This window comes from Notechis scutatus, chromosome 4, assembly GCF_049901735.1.
Source record: "Notechis scutatus isolate UNSWTSFEM ecotype Mainland chromosome 4, rNotScu1.2, whole genome shotgun sequence".
Classification (NCBI taxonomy): Eukaryota; Metazoa; Chordata; class Lepidosauria; order Squamata; family Elapidae; genus Notechis; species Notechis scutatus.
Genome location: NC_142012.1, coordinates 112,022,492 through 112,040,848, shown reverse-complemented (window position 1 = coordinate 112,040,848; position 18,357 = coordinate 112,022,492). Strand labels below are relative to the sequence as shown.

General features: G+C 38.7%; 2 protein-coding genes across 4 annotated transcripts in view; one reads left to right on the top strand and one right to left on the bottom strand.

The window, feature by feature from the left end:
* Nucleotides 1-2,835, bottom strand: part of MCMBP (minichromosome maintenance complex binding protein) — a 28,900-nt gene extending 26,065 nt beyond the window's left edge. The window contains exon 1 of the mRNA XM_026669737.2: nucleotides 2,507-2,835. Within this exon, the coding sequence (XP_026525522.1) occupies nucleotides 2,507-2,564 (58 nt within the window). The 5' untranslated portion in view covers nucleotides 2,565-2,835. The remainder of the gene's footprint in view (nucleotides 1-2,506) is intronic.
* An 11-nt stretch (nucleotides 2,836-2,846) lies between these two features.
* The window catches only part of SEC23IP (SEC23 interacting protein), a 31,936-nt gene continuing 16,425 nt past the window's right edge, over nucleotides 2,847-18,357 (top strand). For 2 of the 3 annotated variants that reach the window (XM_026669723.2, XM_026669715.2), the window contains exons 1-12: nucleotides 2,847-3,056; nucleotides 4,547-5,085; nucleotides 5,816-6,002; nucleotides 6,917-7,110; nucleotides 7,947-8,036; nucleotides 11,150-11,270; nucleotides 11,642-11,731; nucleotides 12,569-12,710; nucleotides 14,071-14,279; nucleotides 14,556-14,668; nucleotides 15,359-15,529; nucleotides 17,530-17,625. In XM_026669723.2, coding sequence (XP_026525508.2) covers nucleotides 2,891-3,056; nucleotides 4,547-5,085; nucleotides 5,816-6,002; nucleotides 6,917-7,110; nucleotides 7,947-8,036; nucleotides 11,150-11,270; nucleotides 11,642-11,731; nucleotides 12,569-12,710; nucleotides 14,071-14,279; nucleotides 14,556-14,668; nucleotides 15,359-15,529; nucleotides 17,530-17,625 — 2,118 coding nt within the window. In that variant the 5' untranslated portion in view covers nucleotides 2,847-2,890. Of the gene's footprint in view, nucleotides 3,057-4,546; nucleotides 5,086-5,815; nucleotides 6,003-6,916; nucleotides 7,111-7,946; nucleotides 8,037-11,149; nucleotides 11,271-11,641; nucleotides 11,732-12,568; nucleotides 12,711-14,070; nucleotides 14,280-14,555; nucleotides 14,669-15,358; nucleotides 15,530-17,529; nucleotides 17,638-18,357 lie in introns of all 3 variants that reach the window. The other variant, XM_087964438.1, reaches the window with a different exon arrangement.

Below are 18,357 nucleotides of genomic sequence, written 5' to 3'. Positions count from 1 at the left end.
TTCATTCAGATTTGTGGATGATAATTGTGTACATGGGTGGATTAATTTAGGAAGAATCAGTAGCTTTATTAGAACTACCCAAAGGGAAAAATGTATCTTTCTATATTACTCAGATTCTCCTGAAAACAGTAATGTTCATATATATTACAATAACATGGCAACCTGGCTTAAAACACATTTACTTCCAATCTTAGTGAACTTTTTCTAGTATTTTATCTTTAGAACCACTCAGTTGAAAGATGATAGTAAGTGCCTAAGAGCCACTTGCAAAAGTTATTATGAAAACAATTCCTTGTCAATCTCATTCCAATATTTTCCTTTCCAATATCTAAATGTTTTATATTATATAATTTAATTACATTCCCTTTAAAATGGTATAAGATTACAATTCTTACAATGGAAGCAGGGGTGGGATTCAACAGGTGTTATTACTGGTTCGGTGACTACGTTTTATGTGTGCAAGCGTGCTTTGTGTGCACACGTGCCTGAGGTGCGCTGTGCACGCGTGTAAAAAAACCTTAAGTTGTACTGCCTGGACAGCTGAAAAGCACTGCACACAGGTGCGCAGCATTTGAAAAGCCACTTTCCCCCTGCTTTTTCAACCTCAGCTCTGCCGCGCAAAGCAGCTGAGGTTGAAAAAGCAGGAAATAAAAGACAGTAAGAGCCCAGGCAGGTGGGCGGGCCAAACAGCAACAAACACAGAACCAGTTCCGTGTCTGCTGCTCTTCAGAGCTACCGGTTCTATAGAGCTGGGCAGGACCAGTAGCATCCCACCCCTGAATGGAATGGATTCCTTATATGAATAGTTATCTTCCTTGAAGAGAAATGTGAGTTTATTTCCCATTGACCCCATCTAGATTTCTCAGTATTTAGGCTGGCACATTAAACATTCCCCAAGTTTGTCCTTGTGAGGTAGATTACATTGAGAACGGCCCACTAAACTCAGTAAGTTTCGATGGTTGAAAGTAAACTTCCCAATTCAACATCTTCACCTTCAATGTTCACTTACTCTTTCTTCCATGTCATGAAGTATCAACTTTTTTCCAATAATTGATCTGACTTTGTTGTAGACAGTTTCAAGCAGCTGGTTTTCAATTAAAGAATATCATCTGGTAGGATTCTGGAGAAACACCTACTCTGAGAATTCCTGTCCTCTGGATGGAATGAGTTTCTTATGATTCCCACCCTTCTGTTCTTTAGAAAATTCTTAAGCATAGGATAAGCACCAAGATTGTCTTGGGGAGGGGGGATATGCTGATTCTGTAAAGCACTTAGAGGGGCTGTAAAGCACTATGAAGTGGTATATAATTCTAAGTGCTATTGCTATTGTTCCAATTAGCCTCTAAGACAAAGTGATTCTGAAGTCTGTATTTTGTTTTGCTGGTTTCACTTATTCTGGTTTTGTTATGGTATTTTGCTCTTCCTGTTAGCTGTATTTTCCAAATGTTGGTTTTTCAATTATATGAGTTAAGCACAGTCTCCTGGTAGCCTGCCAATCAATTAATATTTTGCTTTAAAGCTTAACAAAAACAATTAGACATTTATTCAGATGTGTTCCCAGAGATTTTAGGATTAACTTTGGGTCACATTTAACCAAGAGTGGGTTCAATTGAAAATAATTATGTCAAAAATGATACATAGCAAACCGTTTTGCTAAAAACAAAATAGACAAGAACATAACAACTTGGGTTTAGAAAGCTAATTATAAGAACACACCAGCTAGATACAAGAGCAATTGATATCCACCGAAAACAGAAATCAGAAGATTCCTGTTCAGTTTTGACAAGCAGAAGCCTAATAATACCATGCTTTACCCTGTTTTTTTTAATTACAAAGTACAGCGGTAAACTAGTAATTAAGCACTCAAAAGGAGGACGCCAGGACTGACATTTAATAGGAAAAGTCCCCTTCAATGCCTTTAAGAAGCGTTATTCCCCCTCTTCTCCCCGCATGAAGCCGAAAGAAACATCGCAGCGCACAGGCTCAGGAACACTCTCCTTCTTCTGCTTCTTCCCACGAGGCTTCCAACTTTCGGCGTGCAGAAGAACTGCCCTTCCCGCAGCCAAGTTTGCCTCACAACAAAACTCCGAGGCCGCTTTTCACTCCGCTCGGCCCAGCAGGGTCCCGACTTTGCCAGGCCAAACTCGGGTTTATTAGCTTTGTCGCTGGCGGTCAGCCCCACTTTGCCCGGGATAGGTCCGCTACTTCCTATCCTCCTCCCCTTCCAACCCGTTCCGCCAAGAGCAGCGAGGTGCCGCCGTCTCTTTCCTTCCCGGTCTTTCCCGGTCTTCCCCGGTCCCAGAGCTGTTCTCAGCAGTGCCGCCGTCTTCTCTTTCCTCTCGTGCTTTTTTTTTTTTTTTTTTTGGGGGGGGGAGGACTCGGCCGACTTCCCCTCTGCCTGTCCGCGGGGGTAGCTCAGCCCGCTTCCCCGCTGCCTTGACCTGCCTTAAACCTTCCTACGTTTTCGTGCCTTACCACCACGCACCCCTCCCAAGCCCGGTCTCACCGAAAATGCCTTGCACGATACTGAGGGGGCAGTTCAACCAGTCCGCCACACACGGCATCTTTTCGCTTCTTCGGTGCGTTTAAAAGACCAGGCGAGAGAGACGCCCAAGAGAGGTCTCCCTTCAGAAGACCCGCTTTTCTGGAGGTTTACGCGCCGGGCGGAGAGCGCTTAAGATAGCGGGCGTTCCAAGCTGGGCTGAAAAGGGCGCAAGCCAGGCCGGAGCGGACTTCAAGCCTCACTTCACTTCGCCTCTAAGCGCGGGCTCGGGTTGGCGGGAGAAGAGGGAAGAGACCGGCGCCTCCGCCATCTTAGAGCCGGGCGGAAGGGGCAGGGCCTTGTCGGGGAGGGCTCCAGAGAGTCGGGAGACGTGGAAGTCCCTCAGTCATGGCTGCCCCCAAAACCTCCGCCACGAGTGGCATCTCTTCCACGAGCGGCGGCACTAACTTGCTCTTCTCCTCCTCGGCCACCGAATTCAATTTCACCGTCCCTTTCATCCCAGTCAGCCAAACCCCTCCTGTGGCCGGTACGGGACCTGGCCTCCTTCCCGCAGGTAATGGTCGTGAGGCGGGGGGGCAGGGGGGAAACCCACGGGAATTGGAATCCATTTTCCCTCCACCCCCCCCGCTTCGTTTTGATTGATAACTTTAATGCGTTTAGGGGGCTTTAGGGGAAAAAAATAAATAAAAATCCCCGCCGTAAGTCTGCGATAAAGACGCCTGCAAACTCTTCCCTCTTGCAGATTGGAGGGCTCGTAACCTCCAGGACCTGCGATGGACGACAGGATGAACGGAGGGGTTTGAGAAGGTCTGGGATATTCCAGGGATGTGACATTGATTTATAACGGGAAACGGATGTATTGTTGACATTGGCCTGCATTTCTTTATATCGGAGTTTGAAATTGAGTTACTTTACTAATTTCCTGGCTTGCTGCCCCCCTCCTCCTCTTTAGGGTCTTCTGAGTAGCACTCCATGTCCTTGAAGGCTTCAGTGCACAAAAATGTGTGTTTTCACAGCCTTGGTGCTGCAATCTTATGATGCAGAGAAAGTTCCCACTAAGACTTGCCCAATCAGTGGGTATGATTTCCTGACTCATGAGACCTGTTGCATTTCTTTTTCTTGCAATTAGTTTAGTTGCTTGGATATAACTACAGGTACTTACAACAGTTTACTTAGGGACGGTTCAAAGTTACAACGGCACTGAAAAAAGTGACTTATGACCACTTTTCACACTTATGACCATTGTAGCAACCACATGGTCACGTGATTTACATTCGCATGCTTGTCAACTGACTCACGTTTATGAAGGTTTTAGTATCCTGGGGTGGTCACCTTTTACAACATTCTGATAGGCAAAGTCAATGGAGAAACCAGATTCACTTAACAACTATGTTACTAATTTAACGACTGCAGTGATTCACTTAACAAGTGTGGCAAGAAAACTGGTAAAATGGGAAATTAACAAATTTCTCACTTAGCAACATACATTTTGGGCTTAGTTGGCTCAATTGTGGTCATAGGTTGGGGACTACCTGTAGTTATGTGGAAGAACATTATGTTGGTATGTTTCTTGGAAAGAAGCATAGCAGGCAAGATTTCAGTTTATTAGGATGTTGATTGGAGGCAGGTATAAGGCACCAGCTGATGGTAGTGAAAATCAAGGGACATCAGATGGGAGAGAGGAAAATCTGTCATACAAAAGAAGTTTTGCAGCAATGTAATTCACCCATTCATATTTCTCCTATAATTCCCAGGTTTATTTATTTATTTGGTAAATTTATACATCTGCCCATCTCATGTACTTGACTCTGATCAGTGTGTACAAACTTAAAAAACACAAAAATGATGCAATAAAGTAAAAAAAGAATCATAGCCAAAATCAAAAAAAGTTAAAAGCATTAAACATAATTTGCAGGAGGGCACACTCAATTTCCTTGGTAATAAAATTCTTTGTAGGTTCCATATCTATGTTATTGGATCCCAGGCTAGATGGCAAAGATCTTTCTATGTTTTTGTTGATCCTTACTATATTCTTTAATGCAGATGATAATACAGATGTTGGTGAAGAAGACAGCTTCCTAGGCCAGACATCAGCAAATGTAAACCCTCCACCTACATTCAGTTATTTCTCTCAGATTCCTAGCAGTAGTGATCCCTTTGGAAGCATTGGACAACCACCCTTAGGGGTGGCAACCTCAACCCAAGCTGGAACATCGGTTTTCTCTAAACCTCCAGTTTCTTTCCCTCTTCTGCCTTCATCACAAGATGGGCCAAATATATTTTCAGCTTCTGTTTCCAAATCACAGTTTTTTAATACTCCATCTACTTCAGTACAAGGAATTGGAACTTATCAAACACCTCAGCAAAGTGGTCCTCCCCTAACAGTCTTTTCAACACCACCTCAGGGACCATCACAACAAGGTTATAACCCCTATCGTCATAATACCTTAAGTAGTAGAACCAATCCTTACATCGCCCCCCCACAGCTGCAACAGACACAAGCACCTGGCCAGAGTCTGCAGCCCTCACCTTCTGTACCACCTGTGCAGAAATATCCAACTCCTGCAGGACCAATGCCACCGGTAGGAAGATTATCTTTATAATTATATTATCTAGTATATTGCAATTACTATAAAAAAAGTTAAGGACTCAATATTGTAGTTGTTCTTTTCAACAATTATTGTTTCACTCTCATATCTTCAACTATCTCAATAACTGATTTATGATTTGCTGAATATATTTGGTAATTTGGTTTTACTGAGAAATGAAAATTTAGACATACACGAACAAAAGGATTTGAGACAAATATTTCCCTTAAAATAAAGTTATATGCATTTGCTATCTTGGCCCTTGATTTTGCAGGAAAACAAAAATGAAATGTTTTCCATTTTAGGAATTTTTGGCACTGTTTAATTATATCAAGTAAAGAGTTAATACTTGCTTAGTTTATTTGTCATATCTGAATGTAAAATATTTTCAAAATTATGAAACTAATTAGTTTTTGTATTTAATTCGATAACATTTGAAAGTTACATTGAATAGAGTTTTGATTAGGATTCAATTGTGAAACCTAATGTCTTCCACCTAGATCAAGACTTAAAATAATTGGCAATCAGATATGCAAAATTAAGACACAACTCCCTATATTGCTTTGGTAATTAGCTTGCTATGCTAATCTAAAATCTATAAGAATAATGTATTCTTGTAATTCAGAATGGAATTAATTGTACATAATTAAGATTGTATCTAAACATCAAGTAAAACTTTGAAACATTAAAGAAACTTCTCCCCTCTCCTTTTTTTTCATTCTAGTCAGCCCTATCACCTCAGACATCAATGACACCAGGACCACTTGTGAAGGCACCACCTGTCTTATTACAAAACCAATATGAATCAGTTCAGCCACATTGGTTTTACTGTAAGGAAGTGGAAAACAAGGAGCTATGGATGCCGTTCAGTGATCTAGATTCTACAACTCTAGAGAAGGTTTATAATTCTGGTAAGATTTAAGGATGTCCTTTGTGTAATTTGTGCTTTTGGACATGAAGAGAATAGATAAGCATAATATTTAATATGCCAATCTTTTTTACAGTGAGATATTATTTGCATATATTTAAAGGCTTTTTTCAGTGAAAATATGAGACCTGAGAGATCCTTGTTTAGAGACAAGCAATGTTTCTTCAGAAACACTATGTGCTGTCTTGTTTTTCCTGATATTTTTTGAGAATTGTCCTGGAAATGATGAGGTCTCCCCCCCAAGTTTTATTGGATTTTTATTTTTAAATATATAGCAATAAAACTGAGCATTCCTCACAGATGTTATAGCTCAAAGAGTAATCAGAAAACACCAACTTGTTAAATATAGGTATAATATATACATTTTTACCTGTCATAGTATAGTATTTGATTTATATAAACATTTAATGATCTTGATGACAGTTATTCATGAAGTAATCAAGGTTAAGTGGCCAGTTCTATAAGAGAGATTTTTGTTCACTTGTTCTCCCCTCTTCCTTTCAGCAAGTTTACTACAGAAAGTTCCATAAAGTCATATGTTTGAGTAATGAGGAGCATTATTAGATTAGATATTGAATACTTCATTACTCAAAGAGGATTTCAGATTATTTCTTCTGTTTCTTGTTCTATAGTATCTACTGAACTTTTCTATCGTGCTTGTGGATTTTGCATATTGTCTGATTCTGACATCACCAATGAGCAAAGCAGAACAATGAAAGAGATTCAACAGTGAATCTAGAAAACTTTCCAATTTGCTCTCATTTTCCAATAGAAGTTTTAGTTCAGAAACAAAATATCACTGTTGAGTGTAAAACTTGAAGCTTTCTCATTTCCATTATTCACAGGTTAGATGAGAAAGGGAGAAAGGTTAATAAAAACTTTCTTCTTAATCTTTAGTGCAACCTGATCCAGAGAGTGTAGTCTTGAGTACTGATGGAGGACGTTATGATGTTTATCTGTATGACCGTGTGAAGAAAGCTGTATATTGGGAAGAACAACAGTCTGAAGTAAGACGATGTACTTGGTTTTATAAGGGAGATAAGGACAGCAGATTTATTCCTTATACGGAGGATTTCAGTGAAAAACTAGAGGTGAGTATTTTTAAAAAAGGAAGGCAACAATGTAAGCTGTAGCTTTTTAAAAAATTCCAAATTCAAAAATAAAATTTATTCTGAATAATAAAATAATGATGTGCTATCATATCCATATTATCATCAGTTTCTTTTGTGTGAAGCACATAGGGCAGCAAGCTTTTCCAAATGAATCTATTTTAAAAATCATTTTATTATTTTGTGCCCTTTGAGTTAACCTTATAAAAATGTTTCTGTAATATTAATTTTAAAACAACATTTTAGTAGAAATTATTGAAAATTGGGTTTCTATTTTTTAAATGCAAAATTACTTTATACTGAATAGATTATATATGGCACAACCTGGTATTAAACTGCCACATGAATGGTTGGGTAAACTAACTGTAATCATTTTTATTCAGTTGCCAAAATAAATTATACTAGATTAAGTTCAGTTATTCTTAATATTCAATCTAGATTATTTCATCATACAACCAATATGTTTTGAAACTAGAGCACTCCATATTGCATTAGCTGAAAATAAAAGTTCATATTGTTGGTATCTGATTTTCATTGTGGCTTCAAATCAAGGGGAAAGTGCCATTCAGAGTATCTGAGACATGAAACACTATGGGAAAACATTTGTCTTCATAGTTTTCATTATATTTAAATGGTGACTGCCTTTAGAAATTCAATTAGTTGGTAGGAAACGCATATTACATTAAACTTTGTAATATGTTAACAAGTTGTGGGAACAATTTAAGGTTTAATGTAATATAAATAAATTATCTTCTTGTCACATAGTCCTTTGATGTGGTTTCTTGATATTCAAGATATATCATTGATGTTTGTTGTAGGCCGAGTATAAGAAAGCTGTTACTACAAATCAGTGGCATCGGCGATTAGAATTTCCAGGTGGAGAAACTTTCGTTATGCATAATCCTAAGGTAAGGAGAATGTTGCTTAATTAGATACTCTGGAGGCATCAGTAATGTATTAGTATTATCACTTTGGAGGATGATCATAATTGGATACAGCAGTCTGTTTGGGCAAAAGGAGGAGGTTGAAATGTCTTCTGGTGGTTTGGGGTAGTTTTAAGGGTAGATTCTGGAGGTTTAAGGAAAAGAATTGGAATGGTTTGACTGCCAGATGCCTCCTATTACAATTTCCATTCTTAAAACATTGAAAAGTACCAACATTGGAGAAAAAAATCCAATACCCAATTAGTTTGAAGTGGTTGGAAAGCATGCTGCTAAAATTCCACTAATTTTTAATGATTTGGGGCCTAAAATTGTACTATTTTGCTTTTTAAAGAGCAGTTAATCATATCTGTTTGATCACCCTACTTTAAGGGATAGCTGATCTATCTTAGCAGCCGTCTTATCTACATTTCCTGATAAAATACATGGGAAAATCACCATGTGGGATAAATAGACTAAGGATTATGTCTATGGAGATTCTCAGTCATCCAGGTCATGGTTGTCCCAAAGGTGTTTTGTTTTTTTTCAAGAGGCAACTGAACTTTCTGGTTTTTCTTTGAAAACATTTAGCTTCTCGTCCAAGAAGCTTCTTCAGCTCTGATTAGGTTTCTACAAATTCAGATAGCAAAATGATATTGCTAACGTATTTGTAGTGCTTTGATATGCTAGGGAGGGAGCTGACTTTTCCAGCCCGTCTTATCTGTGTTTCCTGGTAAAATAAATGGGAAAACCCCATTGGTAGGCAAATACACTTAGGGTTACAGTTAGGTTTCCATGAAAGTGAGAACAATCAATGGAACAGCTTCCCTCAGAAGTTGTGGGAGCACCATCACTTGAGATCTTCAAGAAGAGATTGGACTGCCATTTGTGAAAAATGGTGTAGGGTCTTCCGCTTGGGCGGGGGGTTGGACTAGATGATCTATAAGGTCCCTTCCAACTCTGATTATCTGTTATCTGTTAATTTGAACTGCAAAATAGACATCTCCAGTGGATTTGTAATTTGTTGGTATGCTTAGCATCGTGCTGACTTTTTGAGCCAACATTATCTACTTTTCCCGGTAAAATACAAGGGAAAGTCCCATTGAGGGGCTAAATCAGGGGTGGGCAAACTACGGCCCACGGGCCACATCCGGCCCGTTGGTCATTTTAATACGGCCCGCCTCTGAAAAAAAAATATTCCCCTCTGAAAAAAAATCGGGCCAGCAAAAGAGGCCGTGCGCCAAAAATCGCACACACAACACGGAGCTAGTCAGCCGCTTCCCTGGTGGCGGGGCCGAGGTCGCCGCCCAGGGAACACCCACTGCTTTCCTCGCCAGGGCCGGGCTGTGGCGTGTTGCCCATGCCGCGTGGCCCCTGCCTGGCAGCGCTCGGCTGGTCTCCTCCTCCTCGGCCATACAGAACAAACAGGCAGAGAAGGAGGAGACCAGCCGGCTGGTTGGGGAAGCTTTCTGCGCCGAAAGAGGCAGCTACTCATCTCCAGCTTTGCTCCGCTTCTCCAATGGTCCGGCACCACCCTGTTCTATGCGCCGGCTGCTCGGACTTGCTGGGCCTGACACATAGAACAGAGCATGCTGCAGGCATCTCGTGACAAGCCCCAGGACATGTGGTCACCTGCTGGCTGGCCTAGGCCAGCCGGGCTGGAAGAGGCACATTCTCCAGGAGAAGGAAGAAAGTGTGCTCCGGGAGGGCGGGTGCCGGGCAGGTGGGCGGATGTTCCGGGACCACTTAAAGGTCGACTTTAAGAGTGCCCCCATGGAAGAAGCCGAGCAAACGTAGTGGCAGCAGGGTGACGGGGCATGTGTGTCCCTCCACAAGGAGTATGAAGGGAGGCAGACACCACACCTCTCAGGAAAAAGTAGGTGCCAAAGCCCTGGCTGTCACCTGGGAGGGGACCGTGGAGGGACCCATCACATGCCCTTGTTGCCCCCGCCCTCTACTTTTGTTCTTGTTCTTGGCTTCTTCCATGGGGCGCTCTTAAAGTCAATCTTTAAGAGCTTGAAGACGTTTTGTTAGATCGCCACCAACTTATCGTTGGGAGAGGTGTAGCCCCTGAATACATGAGAAGTCTTGGGCAAAGTTCTCTGACTTTTAAAACGCATCCGTGCGGTGTTTGCCTCTCCCTTCATGCTCCTTGTGCATGCCGGGAGCACCTAACTGGAGCAAAAGAGAGCGAAGTTGACTGCTATGAAATGACCACCTTGGCTTCCCTCTTGCTCCTCACAGTTGCCCTGAGCTGGTGCGGTTCTTTACTTGGGCAGCCAGACGCCCGCAGCAGCGCCCGCAGCAGAAACAGGCAGTTCCGCCCGGGCTCTGCTCAGGTGTCCGGCTGGGGCTGTCAGGAGTTGCTACCACCAGCACAGCTCCGCACGGCTCCAATCCCGCGTTGCCTTGGGAAGGGAAAGGCAAAACCAGGAGCCACTGAGCCTGAGCCTCCGGTGCCGCTGCTGCCGTTGCAAAGTGCCGTCGCTGCTCTTCCTTTTTGCCTTTCCTTCCCGAGGCAACGCGGGACTGGAGCCGCACGGAGCTGCGCCGGCGGTAGCAACTCCTGACTCAGGGGGCCTCCGAGGGAGGGGAAGGAGGAGAAGAAGGGGGGAAGGGGGCGATTCCCAAAAAATCTTGTGCTGACCCGGCCCGTCTGTCAAATTTTAAAAGTCAATGAGGCCCCTGAGTCAAAAAGTTTGCCCACCCCTGGGCTAAATCTACCCAGGGTTAGGTTTAGATATCAGAATTCAGGGAGCAAAACAGACATCACCAATGAATTTGCAGCATGTCAAACATAATCTTATATTAGGAGGCATGTTGGATATTTCTTTCCAACAGTGCAGTTTAACTTTGAATAATGTGCTGTCACAAATCATTATTTCAGATGTTAAGAATGTTTAAATTAGTTTGGAAATTGAAATAAATATAAACATAATTTTTGTCTAGTATATGCTACACAATCTTATGCCATTTTTTCTTGGCAAAAGAATCTGTAGTACCCACCTATTTAATCCACCTAAGCTATAGCATATATGTTATTGCATAATATCACAATATGTTAAATTGGGTATAAATGTGATACACTGATTTTATCCCAGGTTATAGTTCAGTTCCAGCCTTCTTCAATACCAGATGAATGGGGCACCACACAAGATGATCAGACCAGGCCAAGAGTAGTTAAACGTGGAATTGATGACGATCATGAGGATATTCCAGATGGTAAATTGTACAGGATTTCATACAAAATGTTCTCTTACAGTCTCTTACTTTCTCCTCACATGTCGGGATGATAAATATGTTTTGACTGAAGAATATATTGACTCGCAGCAAGCTTCTGAATGTTGACTGTATAGATACTGGTAATGAGTAAGGCTCCTTTCCGGAATAGATGGAAATACATTTCCTCTGGATATGTGGTATTTACCTCGAGATTCCTGAGAGGCTATTGCTTCATTTTGAGATCACAAGTTAAGGGATGCCTTCAAAGTTGAATAGCAAAACATTGCAAATATATAGAAATATTTAAATTGGAAAGTATGTCTTGTAGTATTTATGAATGTAACTGATGGTATTTATTTTTATTTTTATAGGTGAAATGTCTCAAATTGATCATTTGGTATTTATGGTCCATGGAATTGGCCCAGTCTGCGATCTACGCTTCAGAAGCATTGTTGAATGCGGTAGGATTATTTGAGTATGGATACAGGAATGCATATGAAGCATACTTCCTTGTTCCTTTTTTCAGCAAGTACCTTACTATGTAGTGGTTCTTAGACCTTTATTTAGAGTTGTTTGTAACATCATTTAATCTAATACATTAAAGCATTTAGGCTCGTCTTTAAATTGGATTTCAAATCACAACGGTTGTTGCATCAGAAATATAAACATACAAATTTAATTTCCATGTGGTTAAGAAGATAATGGAATGAATAAACGGCTCCAAAGATATAATTCTCTTAAAAGGTATTCAAATAAATGATATATTAGTTTTAAAAGCTATTAGTGAAAGAAAACAGAATTATAAACTTATTATTGATAATATTTAGAAGTCAAATTTTCCCATTAGGAGAGATGAAAAGTGGTAAATTGCTTCTGATGCTTTATCCAAATCAACAACATACATATTTTCTAATGGCTTGGAAGGTGACAGGGCTGTCAAACTCCCGGCCCATGGGCCAGATGCGTCATGTGCCGGATGCGTCATGTGCTGGCCTTGCCCTTGTCCAGTTTAGCTAAGGGGGAAAAAGTCCCGATATGTCATATGACGCCGCCGTGACATCGTGAGTTTGACACCCCTGCTCTAGAACTTGCTGGGGTTTTAAAAATCAAAATATTTGGAGTATATACAAAATTTTAGCTATGCTTTTACAAGTCCACCTGCAGAGTTTGGGCTAGAAAATATTTATTTTCAGAAGTTAGAAATTCTGTTAGAATCAGTATCCACACAATTACTATAAACTTCTTCAGGTAATATTAATCGTATGACACCCTTATTACTTTTCTCCCTTTTTAAAAAGTTGATGACTTTCGGACAGTATCCCTGAAATTGCTGCAAACACATTTTAGGAAATCGATAGAAGAACATAAAGTGAGTAGAGTCGAATTCCTGCCAGTTCATTGGCACAATGCTTTGCATGGAGATGCAACAGGGGTGGATAGGTAGGTCACTCTTGTCCAATCATTTTAACAAATGGAATTGTTCTTTGATCATTGATTACTCAAAGTTAATTAGTTGTGACTTTAAGTGTTTAATTTTGGTGACTTTTTAGTTTAGAATTATTAAATGTTGTTACCCGTGAATAAGTTATCATATACTGAGAATATATATACTTTTTCATTAGAATAAAAAGTGATTTTTCCATATCATTTATTCCATTTTTCATAATTGCATTTTATTGTACTATAACTGATTTGTCTGAAATAGGCCAAAGTAATACCATAGTTTTGAAATCAGCTTGATCCAATCGTGTTTAAGGCTGATCACACTTAGAGCTTGTACAAGGATGGGGAAAATAGAAAATAGATTTAATAACTCTTGTTCTTGCCATACTAAATATTTGCTAATTGTAACATTTGGATGCAACCAGTGTGATTCCTTGAATATTTGAACCAGTCTTTCTAGGATAGTGGAGCTAAATTACTATTGTACCAGTTAAGTGTTTTTAAATAATTTATCTGAGATCATGGAAGTGCAAATTGTGGTATGACAAAGTGATATACTGTGGCATACTTCATATCACTATGTTTAACGTATGACCCATGTTGTAAATTGCAGGATTTTTAATCTGTTTATGGTATATGGGAACAGATCTGTCCCTGTCTGATATGTTGATTAGCTTCATTCATTCATTCATCCATCCATCCATCCATCCATTCATCCATCCATTCATTCTCCACCTTTATTACTTTTATAAATAAATGAAGATGAAATAATACTCCTTTGTCCTATTTTTCTCATAACTACAACCCTGTAAAGGTGGATTAGGTTGAGAGAGTGACTGGTCCAAAGTCACCCAGCTGGCTTTCTTGCCTAAAGCAGACTAGAATTCACAGTATCCCAGTTTCTAGCTTGGAGCCTTAGCCTCTAGACCAAACAGATGCATCGCATACTACATTCATAGTTTGCCTAACTATGGGTTGTTGAATATATCATCATTAATTAGGTTCACACAAAGTGAAACCTCAGTTTATTGAACCTTGATACAACAGACTAAATTTGTGACAATTTAAGTGATGCTATCATCAAAGTTAATCTCTACAATGGTGTAGCTTTCAATTTAACAGAGGATCATGACTAACAGACTTCTTTTCCCTAAATGGTCTGTTAAATTGGGGCATGGCTGTTACAATGGAGTGGAGAAGCTGCAAGAAAATAATATCATAGTGACCATGGTTGCTTTATAGACTTGAAAAATATTTGTGAAAATTACTTTGGCAATTTTTACTCTCAAGTTTCTTAGTTTTAGCAAAGTTTATTTGAAATCACTTTGTAATAACCTGTGCAATTGTGTGTTTCAAGGAATATTAAAAAAATAACATTGCCAACTATTGGACGTCTCCGCCACTTCACCAATGAGACTCTACTTGATATCCTGTTTTATAATAGTCCCACTTACTGCCAAACAGTTGTGGAGAAAGTAACAGTAGAGATGAACCATCTTTATGCACTATTCATGAGCAGAAACCCTGACTTTAAAGGAGGAATCTCTGTTGCTGGACACAGTTTAGGTAATACATTGTCTTAATATGATGATTAGTTCAATATAATAATTTTTATTGCATAACTTTTGAGAACTGTTGTCTAAACGGGGGTTTTAGTTCTTAAAGTTGTAGTCAGATTTTTGTCCTAGAAACATCTCAAGTATTCTGACATTGTGAATATCTATTTTGTTAGGCAAAGGGAAGGTTGGGAAACATACCTAAGAGGTCAATGTGTAATTACTGTTTAAGCCCAGACTGTTTAGGTATCTCAAAATTCTATTTCTAACAATTCATATCTCCTAGGATCCTTGGTTCTATTTGACATACTATCCAATCAGAAGGATTGGACATCTGGAGTTAATTCTACTCCTGTTGCTTCCAATGGTGCTGTGAAAGATGTGACAGAAGACCAGCAGGTATTTGTATTACCAAACAATTTTCTTTAATATTTGTGTGATTGCTAAAAAAAAATCTTCAAATGATCACTAATGAATCACAAATGATTCAGAATATTACAAATATGTAATCTACATTACACAGTACTGCTATCATTATTTACTGAATGTCTTCTTTCAAGTATATGTGATTTTGTTTTTTTAACAAATAGGATAAGCTTTCTCTCATAAATGATCAGTTCATAAGGATGGTTACACTGCATTAATCAAGGAAAAACATTTTCTATATGCCAGCATATGCATACATGGTGTATGCTAATTAACCAGATTTTTAAAAGATCTCCTGCCCATATTTTCATTTAAAATCTTAGCTTTTATTGTTAAAAGGAATTCTGTCATAAATAGTTGTATTGTCGCTATTGCAGAATATATTTTTTCTGTATGAGTTTTTATGATCCTATAATGCCTTTGAGAGTTAACTTTAATTAGTGTTTAATCCCAATGTTTTTTAGATACAAGCTAGATGTTCTGTAATCCAGGTTGGGCTTCTCTTTGTGACATGGTGGATTGAAGTGAGCACCAAACATACATAAACTCACTCTATGAGATTTATTTTTGAGCTATCCATATTCATTAGTGAAACTGATCTATTTTGACTTTGGTTTGGTTTTAAATTTTATAACCTAATGCAGATTTTGTTTTTCTTTCAAGGGATCATTGAATTCTAATTCTGCTGGTTGCCTACTGTCTCATTTAAATGATGAACATGGGGATCAGGATGATGAGGATGATATTCCAACCTTGCAAAAAACTTTGGAAATGCTTAGTTTGTCAGAGTATATCAGTACTTTTGAAAAGGAGAAGATTGACATGGAATCTCTGGTATAGTAAAAATTAAAAAATAACATGGCTTGTTTGAATTCAAAACAATACCATTCCCATTTTATGCACATCCTGAAGTATCTGTTGAGCCATGAATCACTGTTATCCAGAGGAATTTATAAGCATGCAGTAATATAATGTTAGTGAACAAGAGACCATCCCCACTTCCTCTTGATCATTCAATGCCTGAAATATTTGCACCCTCTAAAATAATTTTAAGATAGCACAAAAATGATAAATCCTTGAGAAGAATAAGTATTATTTTAGTGTTTGCATGGAAGTTGTCATGTTAATTAATGACAAATTAACATGAGCACTTTTCAGTTCAGTAGCCAGTTTTAGTGAATAAAAAAGACAGAAGAAACACTTGTACAAAATATATACAAATACATACAAATCACCATGCTTCAGAGTATTTATTATTATAACAGGAAACCGCTGCATAATTTTTTAGTTTTACAATTCCAAATGGTTTTTTTTTGGGGGCAAGTGGGTGAGGTTGGCTTCCTGTGAAAAAGGATTTCATATTGCCTCAATACACCAATGAAAGCAGGATCCTCATATTTAGCATTCAATCAACAATACTCCATGAGAGCAACCATATAGCATTATATGTTGCCAGATGTCATTTTGCTGGAGTTGGCATTGGTATTTATCTAGTGAAGGCCATAGCTCTTTGACTGACGGACAAGCCAATGTATGAAGTTAAACTGATCCCAGGAGACTATATGCTTGAATTAGGAAACTTGGAGTACATTTTTTGGTGTATAAAGGAGTCATTGGAATTAGTATTGTTTAGGTCAACAGAATTTGTAGCTTTTACCTTTGGTGAGAATTGAGGGGCAAGTAGATCCTTTCAATATATTTGTTGAAGTTTCATGATCAGCAACTAGGAATTTGAGAAAGTTGAACTGCAATTGGCCTAAGATATTTACTGGTAGGTTAGAAGCCAGTATCCTGGCAAGTTGAAGCTAAGAAATGAATTGCCTATGCCTTTGTCGCTGTCACTCCTGGAGTTAAATTATCCAAATTAAACTCTTGAGATTGGAAAGAGCTTGTTTTGAATCATCGAGGCTTTTCAAAATAGTAACCTGTTCCTTCAGAGTTGAGAGGATGTAGAAAAATAAAAGCTTAATTTCCAGAGATAAATTCTAATGAATTAAAAACTAAAATAAAAACACAAGATAATGGTGCTGCAGCTACATTGCTATCACAGTGGTAAGCTGGATGAGTATGATTTATTGATCACAATAACTTACTTTACTTAGGATTTCTCTGTGAGGACATTCGGGGATTAATAGATTAGGTTTACAGTATTGGTTTTTAGCATGTATTTTGATCTATTTTATAAACTCTGGGTCCTACTGCTTTCAATCTACAAGTAAGGATAGCTGTGGGGAAATAGCTGTTCTTTCAATTACACAGACTTGATTATACTGGAGGTTCTTAACTTGCCTCCCAGGATTCATGGTAATTGTCACCAATGCATATGTGAGTCCTTGACTAACGATTAAAATTGAGCCCAACATTTCTGTTGTTAAGTGAGACATTTGTTAAGTACATTTTGCATCATTTTGCAACCCTTCCTGCCACAATTGTTAAGTCAATCACTGGAATTATTAAGTTAGTAACATAGTTGTTAAGTGAATCTGGCTTTGCCATTGACTTTGCTTGTCAGAAGGTTGCAAAAGGAGATCAGATGACTCCAGGCCACTGCAACCATCATAAAGACAAGTCAGTTGCCAAGCATCTGAATTTTGATTGTGTGACCAAGGGGATGCTGTAATAGTCATAGGTGTGAAAAACTGTCATAACTTTTTTCAGTGCTGTTGTAAATTCGAATGGTGACTGAATGAACTGTTGTAAATAAAGGACAACCTGTACTACTAAAATGTTTATACTTTTTTGTTAACTAACCAGCTATAGGGAAATGTATTTTGTATTTTTATTTTTTTAAAGGAAGAATACAAAATTTGATTTCCCTCATTTTATTTTGAAAGCTGCTGTGTACAATTGATGACCTGAAGGAAATGGGAATACCTCTTGGGCCTCGGAAGAAGATAGCAAACTTTGTCAAAGACAGAGCAGCCAAACAGGTAGGAATGGAAGTTTTGTTTTGGGAAACAATCTCATTGACTCTCCTTTTGTCTCTGTTTGAATATTAACATTTCATCACAGAAATAGGCAGGGTGATAACATATTTTACTGACCTTCTATATGGAAGAAACACCTTTTGTAAAGTACTATGAACAAATATTTAACATTCAGCTCCTAGTTAGAATTTTTGTGTTTGAAACCCTGAGAGACAATTTGGGGTAATGGTTAAGTGGAAAGCTATGAAACATCTTATCAAGAAAACTGCAGGGATTTAAACCCCTAAAGCTATAGAGAGAATGACAGTGGGGGGGGAAGAGCAGCCTGCTATTTATCTTCGTCTTTGTAATTGACTTATGTTTGGATTATGAATAATCCATCAGAAAAGCTGCAAAGAAAAATGAGGTAATTAGATCAACTGATAGAAAAAAATTAGCCAGAAATATTATAGAAAATGTTTGAATAAATAGGAAAAAAATTGAAGATTCTATAGGTGCATCGTAGGAGAGAAATTAAGTGAAATTTTAAAGTGAAAATTTAAGCAAGTAAAACAGAAATAATAAACAGATGAAAAAGGATGTAGACAATTTGGCTTTCCTGGAATTGAAAGAAAAAAATAAAAGAATTCTGCATGATATTTTGAGCAGTTCCAGACGATCCTGAAGAAAAGATAATTGAACCTCTAACGAAGTTAGTGTGTGCCTGTGTGTGTGTGTACAAATATAAATGCATAT